Here is a 25,298-nt window from a genome sequence, read left to right as displayed (position 1 = left end):
TAGAAGAGAGAGGACACATAGAAGTATTTTAAGTTAGAAAGTCAGACGTTCACTTTTGAAATGTCAATGGTAACAGCTGGAGGACAATGAGTCTGGAGACAGAAACCAGCTAGGAGGCTGCTTCTGCAAGAGGCTAGGTGAGGCAGAGGGGGACGATGGAGAGGAAGGGGTGGGTGGGCCGAGAAAGTTCTCAGAAAGTGGACTTGGAGTTATGTGGTAGGATTACATGCACATGGTGAGGAGTGTGGGCTGCTGGGAAAATGTGGAATCAGGAATGTGGGGAGTCAGTTAGCGGGTACAAGATAAGACTTTGCACTCTGGACATGTTGAATTAAAGGGACTTGTCTCAATGAGACGTAGAGATGGAGACTTTCAGAAAAGGTGCATAGATAGGTTTGGAAGTAAAGTCTGTGCTTGAGACTTAGGTAAGTGACCATACCCTTTTGGAGGTTCTGATGTGTTTGTGTTTTCTCTTACTCCAAAAGATTCTCAGGTGGGTTTTGAAATCATGAGTCTGAATATTCCAATGGGAGGAAAAGAGGACTTAGGAGCAGCAGGGTTTATAGAGGGATTCATGAAAGAGGAAGCTGGCCAGAGCATCAGATACTGCAGAGAAGTCAGCTGAGGGACAGACAGACACATCTTTGGATCTGACCATCGGGTGCGCACGTGGGTTACAGGAGCTGTTTCAGTGCTGGGAAGAAACAGATTGTAGGGGATGGCATGGGTGTTAGATGGTGTACAGGGCAGGTGATAATTGACTTTATTAAAAATATGACTTATTCTCTTAGGCTGCCAATTTGGATAAGCCTTTTTGGGTACAAGTGATTAAAAAAAAAAAACAACCTTACTCAAGCTGGCTAAAGGAAAAAGAATGTATGGGCTCAAATAACTGAGAAGTCCAGAAGAGTCAAGCAGGGCTTGATCTGAGGCTTTGAATAACATCAAGACCTGGTCTGTTTCTTTCTCAGCTCTCCCTTCTTTATTGGCTTCATTCTGCAGCCCAAGGTCACAAAATGGTGCCAGACATTCCCACGTTTCTGTCCTTCCAGATTGAAGTTCAGCTGGAGTGAGATTGTATTGCTCCCTATAGATCCAGGATTCCTGATTGAACCTATTTGCATTTTGTTGCCCAAAGCTGCGCAAGTACTCAGATGGCGATATAGGGCATATGTCTGTTGGAGGCCGGTCATCGTGCCTGAGGGGGTTCAGTGCTCTGCCTGGCAAACTTGGGTGACATGTCCACTCTGAAGCAGGGATAGAATCGCAGCTGAGCCATGGACTAATGTGAGGGCGGGGCAACAAAGCTGAAGCGCTGTTGCCAGAAGCTGGCATGGATATTCTACCTAGAGCTAACATATGTGCCACAGCTCTAGGGCCCAAAACTAGAGCTGGTGAATGGGAGCTACTGGTCACTGCATTCCCACCAATGGAAGCTATGGTTACAGGGTCAGCTGCAGTGGTATCAGTTGGCTGTCGCTGAAAGTGTCTGAACAGCCCCCATGAATAGACGCCAAGCCATTGCACTGTGTAGATGGAGCAGTTAACCTCTAAGGCCACAGTGTCAAACTGTTTCTCTGTAACACGGTAAGGAATACATTTTTACCGTAAAGCCCAGTATGCCCTTATTATGCATACAGAACTTCAAACAATTTTCATGACATAGTACTTTTCCTTCATATTTGGTTTGTTCATGTTTTCTGTTCCATTTAAAAATCTCTGTTGTATGAAACTCATCACATGATTTTCATGTCTCATTTATTTTATTATTTTTTTTAATTTAAATTTATTTATTTTAATCAGAGGCTAATTACTTCACAATATTGTATTGGTTTTGCCATAGATCAACATAAATCCACCACGGGTGTACATGTGCTCCCCATCCTGAACCCCCCTCCCACCTCCCTCCCTGTACCGTCCCTCTGGGTCATCCCAGTGCACCAGCCCCAAGCATCCTGTATCCTGCATTGAACCTGGACTGACGATTCATTTCTTATATGATATTATACATGTTTCAATGCCATTCTCCCAAAACATCCCCCCCTCTCCCCTGCAGTTGGTAAAATCTTGTTCTAAGGTCAGAGGTCTTAGATGAACTCGGTTTACAGATGGTATTTGAGTCTGGCTTTTCCACCACAATGGTGGCTTGGGTCAAAATTGAGGATCAAACCTGTTGCACTGTGAGAGCTCCTGGTTCTCCATGCTCGACTCTCCTGCTGTCTGTCAGAGTAGCTCCTGACCCGTGGGGTGGAGGGACCTTCTTTGTAGGCCATCAGGCAGTGTTGGAGGGAGTTCACGTGTTGGGTCACAGAGGTGGCCTGGCAGTCTGTCTGTCTGGGGGCTGGCAGCAGCTCCTTCTGTGCCAGCAGCAGTTGATGATGTGAGGTCAGTGTGTGCATGTGTGTGGCTCTGACAGGTTTTATATTGAAGATGAGGGAGTGGCTTTTAAAAATATTTTTGACTTGAAACAAGTCAAGGCAGAGAGTGGAGACAATTAGAGACTGACATCCTGTTTAGTCATCTCTCCAGAGAGTTCTATTTTCAGAGCTGTTCTATAAGGGTTCACAAGTGGTGTTAAGGTAGTTAAGGGGATATTGTTAAGTTAACAGTAGTCGTGATGCAAGAAGCTGGTTTGAACACTGGGGTGAATTACAGTGCGGTAACCATGTTGATAGTAGTAGACTGAAGGCAGAGAAAGGCAGAGTTCATAGGAATCAGCTCTTATGTAGATGAAGCTTTCTGAGTCAGTACAAAACACTGCTTTTGTACAAGTAAAAGCAGGGTGTAGTTTTTAAAGACAGGTGGCAGTGAGCTAGTGTATGGTCAATGCATTTTTTTCCCTTCAGTATGGGTCACCTGTTGGCATAGTACAAGCAGTAAATAGTACTGTCAAAGTTCTTTGAGGTTGTCTCATGGGAGCAATGTCAGAAATGCTGAGTAATGATATCATGGACTTGGAGATGTGAGCAGTGAAACAGGGGATGGTTAAGACCTTGCCCAGAGCCACTGTGCCGATCAGACTGGAATCCACATTCTGGTCTAGTTTGAACACTGTACCATATGATTTGCAGCTCATTTAAATTTAATATTCTACTCAAAATACCATCCATATCTATACCCAACTTCTCCAGACCTTTCTGTCTTCAGGTCAAAGGCAGAACTGAAGTCATGGGTTAAACTTGATGAGGTCTTTATTGGGTTGGCCAAGAAGTTCATTTGGGCTTGGCCAACAAACATTTAATGACAATTGTAAATTTATGTATTTAATTACAATTAAAATATTGTAAATTTATGTATCAGAATCCATGGCTTAGGGGTGTTCATGGGTAGTTCAAGGTTGGCATGAAGAGGGCAGAGCCTGCCTACCTGGGCCCATGTGGTCAGAGCAGACATGGAGGGCACTGCCGTGTCCTGGGGCCATGCTGGGTGAAGGCTTTTGGGAGATGGGCATGTTTTCAGAGGATGGGATCTAGTGAGAAGACGTCCAGCTGCCTCATTGCAGGATGTCCATCTTGTTTTCTCAGCTCATAGGTGAGAACAGAAAGGAACCTTGATGTTCCTGTGAACAGTTGAGAGTAGGGAATGCGCAGCACATGTCCTGCCTCTCCTGGTGCTTCCTGAAGATGAACTGCACTCAGGTGGAAATGGTATAGACAGGGACAGCATTCTTTAAGTCAAGCTTTTTACTTCCCAAAACTACAGGTGTGCAGCTGACCATACCACATCGGTTCACAGCCTTTTGTGTTGCCATTATTTCTCTACTTTATATAGTTGCCATGTGGTTTAGCAAAATATTGTTCTTACAAATGCTGCACATCAGTTAGGGATGTTTCAGAAACGGTGACCTTGTGTATGAATGCTTATCAATATCTCAAAGAGCCACAATGGAAGAGGAAAAATTTCAAGAGAGGGGAAACATTGCAAGGATAGTTTCATTCAGATCTGGTTTTCATCCTTCACAACTTCTTTCACTGTTACTTGTTTCTTGCCCAACTACTGTTCAGTGAAAGACTTAGATCTGATCTGTGGCTGTGATTTGCACACTGAGGCCTCTGTAAAGAATTTTTTGAGATCCACCAAAAGAATACTTCAAAATTAGAATATAACATATTTTCCCCTCTCTTTCTAGGTGGATCTGGAGCCAGAAGGGAAAGTGTTTGTCGTAATAACCCTAACAGGGAGTTTCACTGAAGGTAAGAATGAATTTGGGGTGGTTTCTGGTATTTGTGTACTATTGAGTTCATAATAGGAATTTCTATCATAGAAATTATAAAAGAATATTTTATAAAAGATACTTTAAAGAATTAACTGTTGAAACTAGGCTGGTTGGTATTTTATTGCCTAATGGTCTATTGGTTTTGGTTGCCAGAGCAAATATATTTGCTAATTCTGGCAATCTTGTGTTTTGTTTTTTATTCATCATCTTCTTAGTTCAAGAAGTTCTTGCCTGTTTTGGTTCATGTCTATTAAACTGTACTTAAATTTTTGGCTTTGGGCCAAACCTTTAGTTTGCCTCTTAATGTATTAAAAATTGAAAGATCATATTCTCTTCCTTATAATCTTTATCTCACCTGTCCTTCAAGTGATTCTTTTCCTCTTACCCTGACAGTACCCTCACCTCCCACTTTCCTTTATTTTTAATTGAGATAAAGTTTATATACAGTGAATTGAATAGATCAGAAGTGAAGAATTTTATTTTGACAAATGCATACAACCATGTAACTAGCACTCCAATCCAAGACATAACATTTCCATCCTTCTGAAAGTTCCCTGTGTCCTTTCCTAGTTAATCCCCTGCTGCCAGAGATGGTAAATGCAATATTTTGTTTTGTTTTTTCACTGTAGTTTAGTTTTGTCTATTCTGGAAGTTCATATAAATGGAACTATATAACATGTTCTTTCCTGTGTCTGCTTTATTTTGCTCAGCATAATTTCTGTGAGATCTATTCATGTCATTGTGTATATTAGTATTCTACTCTTTTTTATTGCTGAATATTCCATTCTATAAATGTAGCACAATTTTGTTTGCTCATTCTTGTCCCGATGGACATTTTGGAGTTTTCCCTGTTTGGGGTTATTATGAAGAATGCTTCCATAAATATTCTTGCACATAAATTACACCTTGATTCCTCTTGGGTAAATGCCTAGCAGTGGAATTGCTGAATAACACAGTAGGTACATGTTTAACTTTATAAGAAACTCACATGATTTTCCAAAGTGGTTGTATTCTTATATTCCCACCAGCAACGTGTGAGAGTTCTAATTACTCCATGTCCTCACCAACATTTGATGTGGTAATTCTCTTTAATTTTGGACATGCTGGTGGCTATGGAATGATAACTTGTGGTATTAATTTGCATATCAAATTCCTTGCAATTTCTGTCCCTTTTCTAGTGGCTTTCCAGTGTTTCCAATTAATTGTTTTAGAATATATCTCTAAATATTGTTTTTGTTGGCAGGGTGAGTCCTTTGCAAGCTATTCTACCATCACTAAAATCCTTGCAAAGTTCTGTAGAGGTGTGGCTTTATGGTTTGTCTGTTTGGTGTTGGCATTTTGCAAATTGGTGACACCTTTGAGAAATGATTTTCTCTTATCCCATTCAACCCTTCTCCTTCATGTGGGCAAATTATCTTAAGGTTAATATTTTTCAACTTGTCTCAATTGTTGCATCTTACCTTTTTGCTCTGATATTGAAATTAACGGAAACTTGGGTTACTTGAACATGAAAAAACTGTCCAAATTATAGTTTAGGCGTCTTCTGCCTGCTCACAAGTCTTTTGGTTTTGCTTGGCATTTTGAACAAACAGGATTCACTAGAAAAAATGAATCTGCTCATAACTCAGTCAAATAAAATAGAATGTAATATTATAGAACATTGCTGATAGAACATTCTTACAGCACATGGAAGGTGGGTACAACCATGGTATAGACAAACCCAGCAGTGAGTGTAGAGGCATGAATGAGGAGTGGCTAAGATTCTGAATATGCTGAACTACCTGAATATGCTGCAGTCAGTTGCAAGGGGCCAGAGGAGTAAGGCCATGTGTATTAGACCAGGTCTGATGGTGCTGTTGTTGTTACATGACATCTCTTTTTAGAGTTATGTTGGCTAAGAATAATTTTATTACATTTCTATCTTCCTTAATTGTACACTAGAAACATGAGAACAATGATGCTGGAATAGTCCTCAATATTCTCATAGTATTAATTTATTACTTATAGTGATAAAGGAATGTCAAGTGTTACTCAGGGTGAGTTCTTATTAGTCCATTGCAATAATATTCCTTTCAGAGGTGACCCTGGGTAAAATAGCGAGGCAGGCCAAGTTCATCTTGGGTAATTCCACCACCCCTTTAAGTTAGTCCTTCCTGTTCTCTGTCTTCAAATGTCTCTTACTCCAGAAAGATGCTCAGTGATCTCCTCTCTCCAGGAACTCTTGCTCATAAGGAAGACAGGGAATTCATGGGCTAATTCATACCACAGTGATAGTGATCGATATCTTAGCATTCTACCTCTCTTAGGTGTGCCTTGTATTTTTAAATGATGTTAAAAGGGCTGTTTTACCCATGAGAAGGAGATTTTTAATGTTCAAGTTTCAGGATCTGTAGCATCACTGTGTGGGCTGTATTTTAGAAGCTCAGAGCTGATCTCCCTGTCTGTGGGAGCCTTATCTTGTCAGTTTAGCTCCTAGGCTGGGGCTCAACTTGAGCTGGCACGTTGCTGCCGCCTTAGGGCACAGCTTCCTTGTCAGATGCAGAGAATGTGACGGGTGTCTCTGTGCGTGTTACGCAAAGAAGGATTGGAGCTCCCCAGCCCCCACACTCCTGCCTCAGCTGTGGCAGCACGTGGACCTGGCTCTGTGAGAATGTCCCTGTTTGGCCTCTCTCCTGTCAGCCACCCTAGACCATCTCTGGCTACCAGGTGACAGGTCACCTGGTAGAACATTTGGAGCTCTAGTTCCCACCTGGGGTGCTGGAGGGCTTTACATAAAGAAGCAGGGTGAGGTCAGGCTTGCCTGGTGTGGCTCAGGCTGTGAAGGGGGCGTTGGCCTGGGATCCCAGAGGGATTGTCAAGGCTCAAGAAATGTTGGTTGATGAAAGAATGAAATGATGCCATTTGCAGCAACATGGATGGACCTAGAGATTATCACACTAAGTGAAGTAAGTCAGGCAGAGAAAGACAAATATCATATGATATCATTTATATGTGAAATCTAAAAATGCTACAAATGACCTGATTTACAAAACAGAAACAGAATCACAGATTCAGAAAATAAATTCATAGTTACCAAAGGGGAAAGCAAAGGTGGGGGAAGGATAAATTAGGAGGTTGGGATTAACATATGCTGCTGCTGCTGCTGCTAAGTCGCTTCAGTCGTGTCCGACTCTGTGTGACCCCATAGACAGCAGCCCACCAGACTCCCCCGTCCCTGGGATTCTCCAGGCAAGAATACTGGAGTGGGTTGCCATTTCCTTCTCCAATGCATGAAAGTGAAAAGTGAAATTGAAGTCGCTCAGTCGTGTCCGACTCTTAGCGACCCATGGACTGCGGCCCACCAGGCTCCTCCATCCATGGGATTTTCCAGGCAAGAGTACTGGAGTGGGGTGCCATTGCCTTCTCCGAGGATTAACATATACACACTACTATATTCAAAATAGATAACAAGGACCTATAGCATAGGGAACTCCACCCAATATTCTGTAATAACCTGTATGTGAAAAGAATCTGAAAAAAGAAAAGATACATGTATAACTGAATCACTTTGCTGTGCAGCAGAAACTAACACAACATTGTAAATCAACTGTACTCTAATATAAAAGAAAAATGAAGTTGAAAAAGAAAGAAGTCTTGGTTGAGCCTCAGTGTACATCTGATCTATCTCACAGGGTTGTTTTGAAGGTCAGATGATAGAATGTGTAGGAAGGTGTAGAGTGTTCTATGAAGGCACATCTCCATGTTCCTGTTGTCATGGCAGCAGGGTTCCTGTCATTCTCCCCACCCCTGCGTGGCACCCATGTATACTCAGCAGGTGTATTTTATTTCGACACTTTTTCTTTTACACTAGAAGCCTCAAGAGTTTATTGGACAGTTTCTAATGTGATATTGGCTTATCACCATGCCTGTTTCCCTTTCATGGCCTGCTCTAGGGGTTCTGCCATTAACCGAGATGCTGTAATCCCAAGGCTGTCCTTTAAAAAGCAATTGCTTAAATGGAGGTATGGTCTGAAATATACCAGACTGACATTAGGAGCTGCTGACTAGTCCTTATTTCATCCTCTCTCATCTTCTCATCTTTCGATAATTGTGCTGAATTTGCAGCTAAGGCAAAAGAGTTTTTATTAAATATGACATGACATGAGAAATGACATGAGCGATGCCTGCCAGGTACAGACCTGTGACCTCATCACAGATGCTGGGGATGTAAAGATGAGCAAGATACAGACACTGGAATGAGCTCGTCTGCTGTGGGCAGATGCAGCTTATGTGTATGGTGCGGGGGCCCAGGGCCCAGCACAGGAATAAGTCCAAGGCATGGTGCTGGCTGGCAGGAACATGTGATCAGATCAGCCAGGAGATTTTAGAGGAAGCTCCACTGGGGAGGAGCATGGTGGAACAATCAATAGAGATATTGCTGGCGGAGGAGAAAGTTCAAGAGGGGCAGACAGTGTGTTCACAGGCATAGGGTGAGAGAACAGTGAAGGGTTCCATAGACTGAACATAGTGAGAGGGGTGCTGAGTGAGAGGGAGTGTGGCCAGAAGTGTGGCAGAGACTTGGGAGGAGGGCCTCATGCACATGGCTCAGTGGTAAAGAATCTGCCTGCCAATGCAGGAGAAGTGGGTTCAAACCCTCAATTGGGAAGATCCCCTGGAGAAGGAAATGGCAACCCACTCCAGTATTCTTCCCTGGGAAATCCCATAGATAGAGGAGCCTGGTGGGCTACAGTCCATGGGGTCGAAAAGAGTCAAACACAGATGAGCAGCTGAGCCCTCAGGCATGCACAGGTTTGCCCAGGACAGTCTGAGTTTGTCTGCCGTACCAGTGTGAACCGCTCACAGCATCAACTTGCAGTCTCATGAGGATCCCTGGTTAGAGGATAAACTGCATGGTTACACTACTTCTAGGCTTGCAGACATGATGGGGTGCCAGTGAAGGGTTTTAAGGAATGGGAAAACCTTACTTGGTAGCCATAGGTACATGGGGCTGGCAGCAGGGGGCTATTAGGATCATAAGAGGAGATGGGTATAGATAGCCAGTAAGAGACAATTAAAGTTTTCTAAGAGAGAGATTACTAGAACTGGAGTTAAGTTGGAATCTGTGGGGATAAATGGAGAGGGGGGGACAGCTATGAGAAATATGTAGGTCTTGAAACCAGCAGGAATTGGCAATTCATGGGGTGTCAGGGATGAAGAAGGATGAGACTCCGGTGATGCTCAGAGGATGTTGTGCAGTCATTCACCAGACTAGAAACATATCAGTAGAAAGTGATGAATTCAGCTTTGAGCAGGTGGAGTTTGAGACACTTGTGGGAAACCCAAGAGGAGATGCTTAGTAGCAATAAGAGTCTAGAGTTTGTTAAGGGATCTAGGCGTGAGATATAGCTCTGGCTCCCAGTGGGAGCCAGTCTGGAGACTAGGACCCACTGAGAAGATTTAGAAAACCAAGGTTGACTAAGAGCAGAACTCTGTGGAACACCAATAATTAAGAATCTGGCTCACAGATTATAATTTGTCAAACTTACCCAAACTCTGTTGAAGGTTTACTTAATGAACACTCATTTTGTTAGTATATTTATTACTTATTCAATAATATTTGAGTGCTTACTGCATGTTAGGGACTGTTTTGCCAGATGGTAGAACATCTTCCAAATTGACATCAAAATGTTTGCTAATGAAGTTTGGAGAAAGGACAGAACATAAAAGACTTTTAGGAAAAAAAAATACACATAAATTGGTGTTAACAGCAGTAGCTTCACAATTTGATCATGAAGTGTGCTATGTATAGATTTATGTTTAATGCTGAGATGAGAGGATGAGCCTGCTTCAAAACCCAACATTAAACTGAGATGGAGCAAAAAAAACTCTGCATGGAAATCTGTCACAGAGCTGAAGGCAGAACATTGTCAACTAGATCAAAACCCCATCACCATTGTTCATATTAAGAAAGGTGTTATCACTCTTGATCAGATATAGAATTCCCCTCAGCACTGCTGCCAAGACACAGTTGAACTGACTTATTGTTTTGAAAGGACTGTCTCATGTCATTCTTTATTTCACTCTGGCTAAACCTTTCTGGAGCTAACCCCTGGATCAGCCACCTAATCAAGCTGAAATTTTATTAAAGTGATGAAAGAAACCTGGACTTTTGATGCTGTGACTATGGCTCTGTTTGATGGTCACTATGCTGGACTAGTTCTTACCTGGAAGAGCGGAGTGGCCAAAAAAAATAAGGTTTGAAGTATTGATGAAAATGCATTGAACTAAACTCATCACTTTTATAATTGGAAGAGAGGCAACAAAAGAAATTGTTAAAATAGTGATATCCCCTCAGCAAATCAAAAAAGATGTTGCTGTACTGTAATGCTATTAAGAAATACAGTGTAGGATTTGAAGAAAATGTAGTTTATGTAAGTGAAGTTTGCTTGAATTCAGGGTATCTCATACTTCAGTGATTGGCCCACAGAGCGAGAACCAGATGACATGTGTTTCCTCATGGGAGTACACCATCCCATTTGTGAAGTAGTCTTGCCAAAAAATCAAGCCCAGATCTGGTCAGGCTTCCACATCTAACCACCACTGTGGAGGAAACAGGGGGATAGGGACACATTTAAAATGACACCATGAGGTACAGTCAGCAAAATTCAAAATGTGGAAACATTTGATAAGACAAGAGACTCGCTTTCTTTGACTAAAAATTGGAAGAGAAAAAGAAAAGAGAAGGGAAAACCAAAAATAGCAAAATATTAAAAATTGGAAGAAAAAAGGAAAAAAGGAGAGAAAACCAAAATAACAAATGAGAAACATATTAACCACCTTCAACATGTGAAACATACCAAGCAAGAATTGCAAAACTAACTCCCAGGATACAACTGGGAAAATGTGTGACTGTATACATCATAATAATAAGGAATTATTAACCTTATTTAGCTGTGATTGTGGTATTTTGGTTGCTTAAAATATAGGGTCTATGACAGATACCTACTGAAATGTTTACTGATAAAATGATTTCTGAGGTATACTTCAGAATATTCCAGAGGTGGGAGAAGGGGAGAGAAGGTACAGGTAAAACCAGATTGGCCACAAGTTGCCTCTTGAAGCTAGATGACAGTTACATGTAGGTTTATAAGTTTGACTACTTTTTCATGTGTTTGAAATTCTCCTTAATAAGAAATCAAAATTACACATTTAAAATACCTATTTCCTAAACAAAAAACAGTATGTGGGTTGCCTCTGCAACAACCAGATGATGCATTAACTTTGAACACATAATATCTATTCTCATTTATAAATTAAAGCTGGTGTTTTTTATCTGTATACATTTTATCCTTAATTCCCAATTTTTATGTATGATGAAGAGGAAGAGTTAAAAATTTAAATGACTAGAGTACTTCAGAAATATTTTTAAAGATTCTAAATAAATACTAAGCTGTGAGTCAAAAACTGCAGGTAGGAAGAAATGAGTAAGACAAATCCTTTCGTTCTGTCGTAAAGTTCTCACTCATAACGAATGACAGGTAAGTCATCTTCTATTAACAATTACATAACACTTTGCCCTTAGAAAGTTTCATTTTAAGATAGTTTTCTTGAAGAATGACGTAAAACAAAAGAATTAATGGTAGACGAATCTTGTGGACATGTCTTTTCCCCAGAGTTCCCCAAGCAAAGTTGAGAGTATTCTGTACCAGTTTGGAGGAAAAAGTGATTTCTTAAAAGATAAACAAAAATACAGTCTGACAAAGAACCTGTCATTTGTGGATTTGAAGCTCATCGAGAAAGCTTCACTGAAGCTTTGAATTGCTCCCTTCTTTCAGACTCTCTATTATGTTACTTGGAGCTAATACTCATTTCCTCTGGGGAAAGGATGGAAAGTGCCAGAATTTTATTATCTGCCAAAAATATTCTTTCTTCTAAGGGATCTTACAGTACTATAAGATCGAGTAAAATTCTGATCTTTTTGAACCATTTTTGCTCAGATTTCCTGTGCAAACCACTGGTTTACCTCTAATTATGTTCTCTGCTAAATCATCATGGCCGCATGCACCAAGGCAGATGAAACATGTGTTAACTGCTTGAAGGCTGCAACTCACAGTTTCTCACACTCTCTGTGTGTTATTTTTAAAGGGGGAAAAAGTCATCTCTGATGGAAGTTTTCAGTATTCCTTTCTCATGTTTCAAGCCTGGTGACATATTGTTGATATACCCTTTTAAAACTAGCTTTAAAAATATATATATATTCTTTCTGTACATTCAACCTGAGGGATGAGTAGCTACTTTGGTTCTCCTGATGGTCCAAGCAGTTCTGTGGCTCCCATTGGAAATGACTGCCAGGTTGGAGACAGGGCTGGAGGGTAACAGAGAGGCATTGAGGCAATGGGGAGAAAGGAAAACTGGAAAAAGAAATGATCTTTTTAAAGAATTGAAACTAAACTGCCCATGTCGTGGTTGACCTGATCCTCTTTCCCATGAGAGTGGGCTCATTTATTGAGCTCCTTCTGAGGACCAGATGCTGTGCTCAGCCTGAAACTGAGCAAGGAGCAATAGCAGCTCTTGTTTCATTTTCTTCCAGTAGCAAGATAGCCTCTTACCCTCCTAATAGTTGCCCTCTATATGTTCATGCCATCATGCATATTATTTCATTTGCTCCTCACAACAAACCTCTGAAGCTGATGTAATCCTCATTATGCAAGTGGTGAATCCAGCTCCGGGATGCTGAGTTGTGATGGTCTCCTGAATAATGAGTGCCGGGGCCCAGACACAAGCTCAGACTGGGATGCAGAGGTCTAAGATCTTTCTAGGCCATCAACTATCTGGGAGGTGTTTCCATGTTTTCTCTTTATTCTACCTTGGATAAAAACTGTCCTTTAGGTGATATAATCCCAACCTTCACAGAGTTTTGTTTTCTTTTGGGATAATGTTCTTTTGCGAGACTTTCTTTGAAGTACCCCTTCTTATACCTAAAGGTTAACAGCATCCTGGGAAAGGTACAATCTTCTTAAATACAGGTATAGATCAGAGAACTCTGGGAAGACTGAGCTTGAGATTTGCTGAGTTTTACCATCATCATCAGTAGGTTCTCTTAATGAAAGCATTAAACTAGAACTTGGAAAAATTGTAAGTCAAATGAGTTCAATTAGCATATGATAGCTATATTTGCCTAGTTATGTCTCAACCATTGTTGGCTTCATCCTGACTACTTCTCTTACTTTCATTGACTATTGATGATAAACTTTTAAATGGTTCCCAAAGTGTGGTCCTGCAGATCTCTGGGAGTTCCAGAATATTCAACCCTGATTATTCATTGGAAGGATTGATGCTGAGTCTAAAGCTCCAATACTTTGACCACCTGATGTGAAGAGCCGAATCACTGGAAAAGACAGTGTTGCTCAGAAAGATTGAAGTCAAAGGAGAAGAGGGTGGCAGAGGATGAGATGGTTCAATAGCATCACTGACTTAATGGACTTGAGTTTGAGCAAACTCTGGGGATAGTGAAGGACAGGGAAGCCTGGTGTGCTGCAGTCCATGGGGTTGCAAAGAGTCGGACATAACTTAGGGACTGAACAACAACAATGCATAAGGCACTCTGCTACATACTACAATACTATTGTGTCTCAGGAAAGAACACTTGAATAGTTGATCTACTTTTTTCACCCCATGGGACACCATTTTTTACTTGAAAGAATGACAAACTGTAGTTATGGAGACATAGGATTTTGTCAGGTATTTTCTTAAAAATGAATGAAATGAGCTTGTTATTTCCAAGCAAAAAGCTGAATATGATGCTAGTGTTAAAACTGGATCCTGCAAGGCATGGGTAGAATTTTGGAAATTTTATACTCACCATATGAGGTGGTCAGCTTATAATACTTAAAAGACTTCTTATGAATTTGTTAGTGTAACAGTATAAAAATCTCATTGATTATGTAGATTCTACATTGCAACTAACTCGTAAACTACCAGTTGTCAAGTTTTGGTATAGACTCAAAGAAGCACCTGAAAAAGCTATTAAAACACTCTCTTTTCCACTACTGTCTGTACGAGGGTAGATTTTGTTCACATACTTCATCTAAAACAGCGTTGTAGAAGATGGAATACAGAAGCAGATCTAAGAATCCTGGCCTCTGAGTCACACTCTAAAGGGATTTGCAAAATTGTAAAACAATGCCACTCTTCTCATTTAATTTTTTTTTGGAAAATAGAGTTATCTTTCATAAAAATGTTATTTATGTTAACCTGCAATGGATTTGTTATTGTTTTAAATGAATAAATTTTGTTAAAGTCTCAATTTTAATTTCTAACATAAAAGTAGAGAGAACCCACAAAAACCAAACTGAGCCCTTGATTTTTAAGACTAGAAAAGGGTCCTGAAGCCAAATTATCTCTAGAATTTCTAGGTTATCTCCCCCTTAATCTTTCTTTCAGAAGTCCAGCACTTTTAGTGATAATTTAAAGAAGAAGGAACTGACAAGCTTTTGTGTATGCTCTATTGGGACCGACATTAGGTGACAATTAGGTGATATACGCAACAGAAAAATTCAGTCATTTTTTGAAACTGTTATCCTTTTTCTCTAATTATTTTTACTGTGTGGTATACTTCTGCAGTGGGTTTTTGTTATAAGCCCTTTCTCATAAAAATAGGGAGGTCAGGAAATGACACCCAAACTACCTAGAAACCTATGGTGGTTTCTAACTTTAGAGATGCTGCTATTGGTAGCTTGATGCTAAACCTTTGCTTGATTTGAGCAGAACAAGGCAGTCGCAGTACTTCTGAGCAAGTGGTCAGAGCTGTTAGCACTAAAAGCTGAACCGCGAAAATAGCTCAAAAGCCTATGGATGGAAGCATCCGCAGATTCACCTTATGTGACACTCACCCACCAGCATGTTCATCTGAAATCAAGATTCATGCAAAACACAGAGTCTGACTAGTATCTTCATTTTCTCAAGCTTAATATATATATTTTTTTAGTTGGAATTACACTCATGCAGAATTCTCTCAGTGGAGCTGAGATCTGGGGAAAACAGAAATGATTTAATTTTTTGATAGAAAAATTAATTGCTACAGAGTCTGGTTTCATTGTGCTTCAATTTCATTTCCAGCAACCCTGGTGCTCTCTGCTCTTACTGTTTCAAATGAACAGGGCAGCAGAGGCTCTGTGTACCAGGCCAGTTATATTGGCATCCCTTTTAGTAGGTTTTTTCCCCAATAACGCCTGTGTCAGTGGGCAGGTGAAGAGGTAGGAAGACCTGTTTCTTCTCCCCTGAAACTTGTCCTCAGCGTTAGGATTTCATCCTGGTGTTTGAAATTTCTGTTCAGCACTAGATGACTTCCTGTGTGAGGTTGAGAGTGGGCGAGGGGCGCCTTAGTGGTCTAGGGTTGAAGACACATTCTTTGTGTATGTCAGAGATTGCCTTTGATTTTCGTAAGTGGCAACTTAGTTCTAACATTGTTTTGGAGAAAGTCGGTTGCTATCTCTCTGAATTTACTTGGGTTACAGAATATACTGGATGGGGCAGTACTTCTAAATTATCACCACTTGGGTCCAGTGGATCAAGAGAACTCTCTCCAGACACACAGTGTGTTTATGTATAACATGTGATATATGTATGCATGCGTGTGTGTGGGTAGGTACTTACTAATGACATTGAGTTTATTCCTATGGAACTCAAAATTTCGTGTGTGGGCGGAGACACAAACAACTAGACAAATTAACATAATATGCCAAGTGGTAAATGTTATGGAAAAAATAGGGCAGAGTGAGGGGACAGAGATGAGGACTGTGTGTGTGCTGTTCTGTTCAAATTAGGTTGGTGTTGGAGCTGCCGACCTGAAGGGAAGGAGGGACCATGAGGTTGTGTTACAGGAAGAGGGGACAGGAAATACAAAAAAACCCTAAGGTGGGAGTGTGGTGGGTGAGTGAGTGTTAGCAGAGGAGAGGATTGTTACCGAGCACTGAAGTTCAGGGGAGGTGCTAGCATCCTTGTTGACAAAGTCTGCACGCTGTTAATGTCACTTCCCTTATCAGGAACGCATCTTTGTTAATTGAGTAAAGTCCACCTATATTTGAGGCTGTCTTACCATTTGGCTGAACATAATCTTTCTTCTTTGTCTAGGGGCCCATAGAGCACCGTATTTACATCCATTTATAGTGATTTAATGTAAGTTAAGCAAAAACTTTTAAATTTATCATGAAGACTATCCTGAGTTCTGTGCATTCCATCAGGGTTTCTTATTGTTCTAAGCTACATTAGGATCAGTTGCATTGTTTAGTACGCATTCAAATGTACTATCTGGCAATATATAACAATTCCATACACTGCTAAATATAATTAGGTATAATTCAATTCCAGCTATAGGTTATTAGGAAATTACTCTTATTGTACACCTGACCTATCTAAAACACAGTCAGAAAATTTAGGTTCAGCTAGAATCCATTGAGCCCCACAGCTTGCTGTGATTAGACTGTGCCCTAAAAACTGCACTCAGCTGAGGATACCAGCATATAGATACAAAGCTCCATCATGTTCAGAGGAGAGTAAATTGGGTGATGGAGGAGAAAAAGCATGTAACATAGCAATGAGGGGGTAAACTGGGCATGAGCCTGAGAAGGAAAGGACCTTCAAGTATACAAAAAACTACCCTGGTGATCATTAAGGCTGCTCTCCAGGTGTTTCCAGCTCTCTTTCTTCTGGGCATAGGGTAAGAAACCCTTTTGGGCCTCATTCACTTTCACTTTTCACTTTCATGCATTGGAGAAGGAAATGGCAACCTACTCCAGTGTTCTTGCCTGGAGAATCCCAGGGATGGGGGAGCCTGGTGGGCTGCCGTCTATGGGGTCACACAGAGTCAGACACGACTGAAGTGACTTAGCAGCAGCAGCAGTGACATCTGGAGAAGTAAATAGGTTAAAGGTCAGTCTGGGCACACAGGAGACTTAGTATATAACTTTTTGAAGGTTAATTCTTACTGCATTTTGTGTGAACAAGGACACTTCCATTATCTGAGTCCTTCGATTGATAATTATCAAGTCCTGAAAATAGGGCTTCAAAAAGTGTGAAATGGCAAGAGAGGAGGATCTGTTCGAGAACAATGAAATCACTTGAGAATTTTGAAAAATGCAGATTTTTTTTTTTTCAGGCCCCAGACTGAATCAGAATCTCCTGGGAAGAGGCCAGGAAAACAAATTCCTAATAAGCACTTAGACTGGTTCTAATGGTTGGCCAAGTTTGAATGCCCCTGTTGTACTTTAAATCATATCTAATTTGATTAATGGAAAATTTTGGTGATTGGGAAGTTTGCAGGTTGAAAAAAAAAAAAAACACACAGGAAAAAAAACTGCATAGCAGAGTGTATAACTTTGCTGTCGTCTTTTAAGAGTTGACAAAACCCCAAATGCATTTTTTTTTAAAGAACCTTTAAAATGCTGTGCCATAAACAGGTCGGGTTACAGTTTTTGCACCTTTGGGAGAAGAAAATGAGACTCAGAGGCTAAGGGCCTTGCTTAGTATATATGTATATATGGTGCTAATACTGAGACTCAAATCAGTATTGAACGTCTAAAATCAGGATGGGAATGTTGGCTTTGAGACAACTTCTAGGCGTTTCCCTTTCTCTTTGAGTAGCTGGAATCAGGAAAAGGCGATTTAAAGTGATTCCAGTTACAATAGAAGCCAACATTTAAAAAATAGTATATATGTTTTAAAAGATTTGATTAGTTTTCTGTCTTTAAAAATGACAAGAATTATGAAAGTGTCTTTCATCTTTTATTTATCAGTATTTGTGTTACTGTGGCACCTGTATGCTAATTCTTAGAACCAAGAACAGATTAAATAACTCAGTGTGTACTTTTCTGATTCAAAGGTTTGATATCTTCCACTTTACACTGACTTTCTCAGCACTATCATGAGGAGGGTTAATTTTGCAAAAATATTGGAAGGTATCATCAAGTTTTCTGAAGGCTGGGTATAGCTCCATTGGTGTTGATCTCATATTCGTTGGTGGTGGACCTGACACACGGATTTACTTTGTCAGGGGCTTAGCTGTGATTGGGCTTCCCTGGTGGCTCAGACAGTAGAAGAATCCACCTGCAATGTGGGAGACCTGGATTGGATCCCTAGGTCGGGAAGATCCCCTGGAGGAGGGCAAGGCAAGCGACTCCAGTATTCTTGTCTGGAGAATCCTATGAATAGAGAAGCCTGGTGAGCTACAGTCTATGGGGTCGCAAAGAGCTGGACACGACTGAGCAACTAAGCACAGCACAGTAGCTGTGATTGGAGCAGGTTGGCAACCAATGCCAAGACTTGCATCAACTACAAGATCTCACTTGGACCCCGCACCTGATTTTTATTGTGTAACTTGTATTATGGAATATAGCTGATACTCAGAAAATGAAAACATCAGCTGTTCACATGGTGAGCAGAATTAGGATAGTTTTAAGCAAGTAGGAATGTCAGAGAAGGGGCTAGTTTAAAAGTGTTGCCTTGATGATTATGCTTTGAGCATTTAGTTTACCTGTATTAATCTCACTATTACAGGGATTTTGATAAAACTCATTTGATAAGTTTGGGTGTCTCAGTGGAATGAAATGAATAACTTATTTCTTAGACAAGGTGTAATAACTCTGAAATAAGTCTGGGTGGCATCACTGACTCAATGGAGAGGAGTTTGATCAAGCTCCAGGAGATAGTGAAGGACAGAGAAGCCTGGCGTGCTGCAGTCCATGGAGTGGCAAAGAGTCGTAGATGACTGAGCACCTGAACAACAACCACAAAGTCTGTAGTGTTCAGAAATCACTGTGTAGAAGCGTCTGGGTATCACTGTCTCACCTAATGGTTGCTTGGAGTCTACCCAAAGGAGTGCCTAAAAATACCTGGAGGGGTCCTTCCAACAGTGAACTTTAAGGAGGTTCATTGACAAAGACAGAACTTAACTGTCAGAGGGAACCATTAATTTTGTTAAACATATTAACAAGTGATGATTCAGTAGGACTGATGCCTCCTGCTGGCCCTTCAGGATATCGTGGGGACACTCAACCAAGATGCAGAGGAATAGTATACGAGTCCTGCTCAAGGGTGCCTGTTATCAGTCAGTGAGTGTCTTGTTCTATGCCTGTGCCTCGGGTTGCACGTTCTTAGTGGATATTCTAATCACTATGTTCTTGATAGTGCCTCTGGGAATGCTCCAGGGTCACTCTAAGTCCAGCCTTACGGGTGTTCTGTTGCATGTGCAGGATATTCACCCTATGCTAGCTGTGTCTGTTCAGTCCTCTCTCTCTCTGCCTCTAACCAGGAACCATGAACTTCTCATGGGCTGAGACTGGCCTGCAGGCGGGTTTGGTTTGGCATGTGGCACAGTGCAATGCTTTTGAAATGTTTCAACTTGAACTCTTCAGACCCAGCAGGGTTCTCCAGGGCACCCCTGTCCCCAGCACTCCCAGTAGTCTTACTTCCTCTGACTTCACACCTCCATGTCTCCACCTCTCAGCTTGCAATCCCAGATGAGTGTGTGTTCAGTGTTTCTTCTTGGCAGTGTGTAGTAGCTGTGGGGCACTCTTAATTGTTTTTTTAAGGGGAAGGATCACTTTGCTGGAGTCAACTGAAAACACTTTCCCTTCGCTGAAGAACATAAAGGTTCCTCTCTTGCACCGTTCAGCATCCCAGCCGACCCCAGAAGCACTCCCACTTCTGGTTTGGGGTCAGACAGAGTCTCATGGTCTGGGGAGTTTTAGGGGGAAGGGTAGGGAGAAAACTCTTTCTCTTTTATTTTTATTTTAATCAAGAAAATAAGTCAGGCTTTTAGATAATAGGTCTCCAGGTTCCTGAATACCCTCCAAAGTTCATTTCTGGTGTTAGTGTTAACCCTGTCATTAACAGAACCACACAGACACAGTCCCCTGGGAACTGCTGTCGCGGGAGGGGGTCTCTTATTGTGCTCGAGATGTGGAGTTGGTGGTACAAGGGCATCAACTTTAGATAAGATGGACCTGGCTCTGCTTCCTGTGCTTCCCAGCCATGTGTGGCCTTAAGCGATGGTTGCCTTATGTGAAAAGCACAAGACTGGTGGTGTCTACCCCCAGGACTGCTGTGAAGGTTACATGAGATGATACACGCTCACACACACACCCACAAAGTATTGTATATGGCCTGATGCATGTTATGTACCCACCCATTTAGGAAGGAAATCCATACCTAATGTATTTCCATGTACTTTGTGGTGAATCATCTAAAAGACACTGGGAAAGATATAATGACATAAGCCTCCTTTCTCGGCCATTGTTTCAAATCCTAGACAGGACTTGAACCTGTCATGTATTTCATGTTCTGGAAGGGCACATTCCAGTCTGTGTGTCTAAGTGCTTTTGATGGGAGCTGCCGTCAGTGAAGCCCTGGATGGAAAAGAAGGTATGGGAAGGATTCTCTCCCTGTAACGGGGCGTTGCTTCACCAGTTTCCTGCTTGCTGGGACTCAGGGATAATAGGTTGCCCCTCTTCCTAAATTTGCCCACCAGACCAAATACTGCATCTATTCCCAAGTCATCCCTTCAGGGTTTAGCTAATGCCTGGATGGACGCTATTGTATGGTGTCTGCTTGTGAGGGCTGAAGATGTGTGCACGTGTGTGTAGCAGCCATGATCGCTCCATAGGAATGCTGACAGGACAGCAGGACAGGCATTAGAGTCTACACCCTTGTCTAGCATGACCCAGGGAGCAGTGGGTCCAGGGAACTGTCCTTTGGGGTCATACCGTAAACCAGCTCCCACGGTTGGCTGGTTCCTTTGGTGCAGAAATACAGATGCAATGAGTACCCTCTTCCCATAGCTGTTTTAAGAAGAATGAGTTAATAAGATATTTCTAGGTCCCAGAATGAAGGTATGTTTTAAAAGCAGATTATATGTGCTACTTGAGGATGAGATGGTTAGATGGCATCACCGACTCAATGGACATGAGTTTGGGTAGACTCCGGGAGTTGGTGATGGACAGGGATGCCTGGCGTGCTGCAGTTCATGGGGTCACAAAGAGTCGGACACGACTAAGGGACTGAACTGAACTGATATGTGCTACTTGCTGTTACTTTCTTATCCCTAGAGGACTTAATCTGAAGTGCCAGCTTGGACATTATAAGTTGTTGGGCAGCATTGGCCCTGGCTCCCTGTCTTTTCACCTGCACCAGGATTTTGTTAGGTTCGGTCATCAGCCTGATGACCAAAGTGCTGTCCATCAACTCGGAACAGCACTGTTTTCTTTTGTTGTTTATCCACACCTTGCAGTTGGTTCACTGCATGTGGATGTTTTTGTAGCCTTTAGTCTTTTCCCAAATATTTGCCTTAGTTTAGGAAATTAGTTTCTCATTTATCAGTCAAAGTGTGTGTTGACTTTTGTGGTTTCAATTTTACAGGCTTGGTTGTCTTTGTATTACCAGATGGTGTCTCTTGTTTGAGCCCATAAGCGGGGTTTGTTTGCAGGCTGGCTTGTTCTGTTTAGGGCTTAACCACCACCCGGTTCCTTCTTAACTTAAGGATGGTGTTCTATTCAAGTGAAAATCCATCTCTAAATCCAGTACTTAATTATTAATTAAAATATCTCTTGCACATCTTGGAGGCAAAATTACAACTTCATTGCACATGAAGGAGGAGTGCATGCTGAAAATCTGTGAACTTCTGCATGGATTTGGGTTAGGTTAGCCTCTTTGCCGCATGGTACATGTAGGGAGGGCAATACGAATCCAAAGTGCTGAGGGTAGGGAAGCTTGACAGGTGTCATGAAGCAGTGTTAAGGACTCTCTTCCTCTAGGGGTCTTGGGGAAGTGCTGCTGCCTGCAAGGGTGAACAGAGTCTAGATCTGGGTGCTTGCTTCCTGCTTCTAGCACTGTTTCCAACTCATGGACTGTGATGTGGGAACTATCATGGCTAAGGTCCTCTTTCTGCAGTCCTCACCATATTCTTGGATGCTCCCCCATCCCTTCTCTCAGGTGGAGCCTATGGACTCCCTGAATTGAGGAGATGGGGATCTGAGGGTCCATAAAGAGGAAGGCAGCTAGAGATCGCTGGCTAGAATACCAGAGTAGAGACAGCTGCCAAGAAAAGGAACTCCACAAATATGCAAAGTGACCCCTTTAATATTTGAGTTCTAATCAGGATAAGGAAATACCTGAGGCAGGGGAAAGAGTCCCCCAGAAGAATTAGAACTCTGCCTGGTGCTGACAAAGGCCCAGGAATACTGCCTGTTCCTACCAACTGGATGGGAAAACATCAAGATTTATGGAGCACTGAGTTGAGTATACAGAAAGGTCTCGCCTCCCTGGTGAGGAATAACTAGCACTAGGCTGAGCACTGTTCTTGCCCACTTAAAAAAAAAAATCTAAAAATCAAAATTTGGTAGGATCAAACAATTTCCAAGTAACTTCACTGTGCCCCTGAGCAAAGCTCAAGATTCTGGAATACAAAACTATCCAGTACTCAACAGGTAAAGTTGATAATGTTTGGCATCCTATCAAAAACTACCAGACCTGAAAAGAATCAAGAAAATGTGACCTATAATGGAAAATCAATTAATCAATTGAAACTGATCTAGAATTAATACAGATGTTAGGATTAGCATTAAAACAGTTATGATGACTATTCCCTGTGTTCAAAAAAGTTAAATACAGATAAGGAAGATTTAAAAAAACCCACAAATTGCATCCTCCAACATGAGGTACCTAAGTCAAGCCTTTTATAACGTAATCCTAATGCTACTTCTGTCAAATTCACATGACCCAAACCTGGCTCCTACTGAATTATCTGATCGCTAAGCCCATCCTGGTCCATTTAGTGTTCTCTTGAGCCCAGATTAGGGATCACCAATCAGCGTAGACTCAGTGATGCCAGGAGTCAGCTGTACCTTTACCTTCCTTCATTCCTGCTCTGCCAGTGCCAGACGTAAGCAGTTATTCTACAGCACTGCACCTGGGACAAGAAATGTATCTGAATTCTCGGGGTATAACCAGGTGCTCAGCAAATATTCGTGTGTTTCTTGTTTTTTTCAGCAACTCCAAAACCATTATACTTGCAAGCCTTTTTTCCCCTCTCACACAAATTCTGGTTCCAATACTCTGCTAAAATATATCCTGCGATAACTTGTATCTTTATGTGTCCACTGTCCCTCAGTATGGCCATTTCCTTTCTGCCGGTTGCCAAGGAAACCTCTTTTCTCACAGAGGCTACCTCCTTTTCCTGGGCAGATTCATCGTCTCTGGCCTCTTATGTATTCTTGCTTGCTCACTTATCTGGTCTGACTACACTTTGTACAATCCCTTAGTTGCTTTTGGTTGCTTCTCCTTTGGTTATGTTGATGGAAAAAAATTCTTCACCTGATCCTCAGCTGCCATCCTATTTCTTTTCCACTTTAATAGCCAACTATCTTGGCATCACTAATTCAATGGACATGAACTTGGGTGAACTCCAGGAGATGGTGAGGGACAGGGAGGCCTGGCGTGCTGCAGTCTATGGGGTCGCAAAGAGTTGGACTTGACTTTGCGACTGAACATCAACAATAAATCTTGACAAATATTCTGTTTCTGCTCCTGACCACCTGCTTTCACCTCAGTCTCTGAGTCTCTCTTGTTCAGCCACCTCCTGATCACAAAACATATCAGCTTTTCTCAACAGTCTTTTCCTCTGACCTTGCTGCTGTATTTGTTTCTGCTTCCCGTCCTTCTTTTGGGAGCCTCAAATCACCACTGCAGATACCTGCCCTCTGTTCCGAGTGGTGATCCTCAGCACCTCTAGTTCCTTCTCCATTCGCTTCCATGATGACTTAACCTGTATCTTCTTCAAGACCCCATTTACTTGCTTCCCTGGTGCCTCAAACGGTAAGAGATCCAGCTGCAGTGCAGGAGACCTGGTGGTCCCTGGGTCGGGAAGATCCCTTAGAGAAGGGAATGGCTACCCACTCCAGTATTCTTGCCTGGAGAGTCCCATGGACAGAGGAGCCTGGCAGACTACAGTCCATGGGATCGCAGAGTCAGACACGGCTGAGCGGCTTACACACTTCATTCAAAGCAGGTGGCCTTGCTTCCTAAGCGATTAAGAAAATTGCAGCAGGTGTGACCTCCCTCAGCTACATCCTGCTCCTGACTTTATCTGCATTCCCACCGTCTTTGTTCCTTAGCCTCTGTCCCAGGGCACAGTTGTCCTTGCTTTTGCCAAAGACCTGAGCTTCCTCAAACACTTTGCTTCCCTACCTCTAGTTCTTCACTTCCCTCTCTCTTGGATTCTTTCCTCAATCTGTAAACACGGCCAAACATTCTCAGCCTAAAAATCCAGCACTTTCTTGGGTACTTTCCATTGTTTTTCTTCTTTTTCATCCAAACATCTTCAGAGTGTGCCCTGCCTGTGTACACTCTCACCTCTTCACCTTCTGTTTTCTCCCCTAGCCAGTCCTGAAGCTTTTGGCTTCCTACTCTCCATTCTACTCAAAGAGCTCTTGATGAGGTCACCTGGGACATCTGCATTGCCAGATCCAGCCGGCAGTTCTCAGTCCTCGTCTTAGGACATCTCTGTTGCATTTGACAATGTCCTCCCTCCTTCCACCTTGGGGCCCTCCACTTTTTCACCTCCACGACACTGAAATCTGTTGATGTCCTCCCTGACTCTTCCTTCTCTGTATCTTTAGGCTTCTCTGCATCCCGCTTCAGTTTGTATTCTCCAGGGGTCAGTCCATTGCTGTGCTCACTCATACCCTTGGGGAATCTGTGTTAGTCTAGGGGTTTCATTCTGCCTGTTGCTCTCTACCCTGATATCTTCATCCGCAGCTCAGCCCACTCTCTTGAGTGGCGGCATTCCACATCCAGTCACATGCTGGGCACTCCCACTGTGGTTGTTCATTCATTCTTTCAGTTAGCAAACATGGCATCTCTGGTGGCTCATTGGTAATGATCTGCCTGCCAATGCAGGAGACACAGGTTCAATCCCTGGGTCAGGAAGATCCCCTGGAGAAAGAAATGGCAACCCACTCCAGTATTCTTGCCTGGGGAATCCTATGGACAGAGGAGCCTGGCAGGCTACAGTCCATGGGGTGGCAAAAGAGTCAGACACAACTTAGCGACT

General features: G+C 42.1%; 1 protein-coding gene across 3 annotated transcripts in view; it reads left to right on the top strand.

The window, feature by feature from the left end:
* Positions 1–25,298, top strand: part of PRKCH (protein kinase C eta) — a 231,207-nt gene that overhangs the window by 69,702 nt on the left and 136,207 nt on the right. For all 3 annotated transcript variants that reach the window (XM_006054431.4, XM_044924894.2, XM_025295408.3), the window contains exon 2: positions 4,130–4,193. In XM_006054431.4, coding sequence (XP_006054493.1) covers positions 4,130–4,193 — 64 coding nt within the window. The remainder of the gene's footprint in view (positions 1–4,129; positions 4,194–25,298) is intronic.

The sequence above is a fragment of the Bubalus bubalis genome, chromosome 11 (assembly GCF_019923935.1).
Source record: "Bubalus bubalis isolate 160015118507 breed Murrah chromosome 11, NDDB_SH_1, whole genome shotgun sequence".
Lineage (NCBI taxonomy): Eukaryota > Metazoa > Chordata > Mammalia > Artiodactyla > Bovidae > Bubalus > Bubalus bubalis.
The sequence above is the reverse complement of the archived record's forward strand: the minus strand, read 5'-3'. Positions and strand labels throughout refer to the sequence as shown.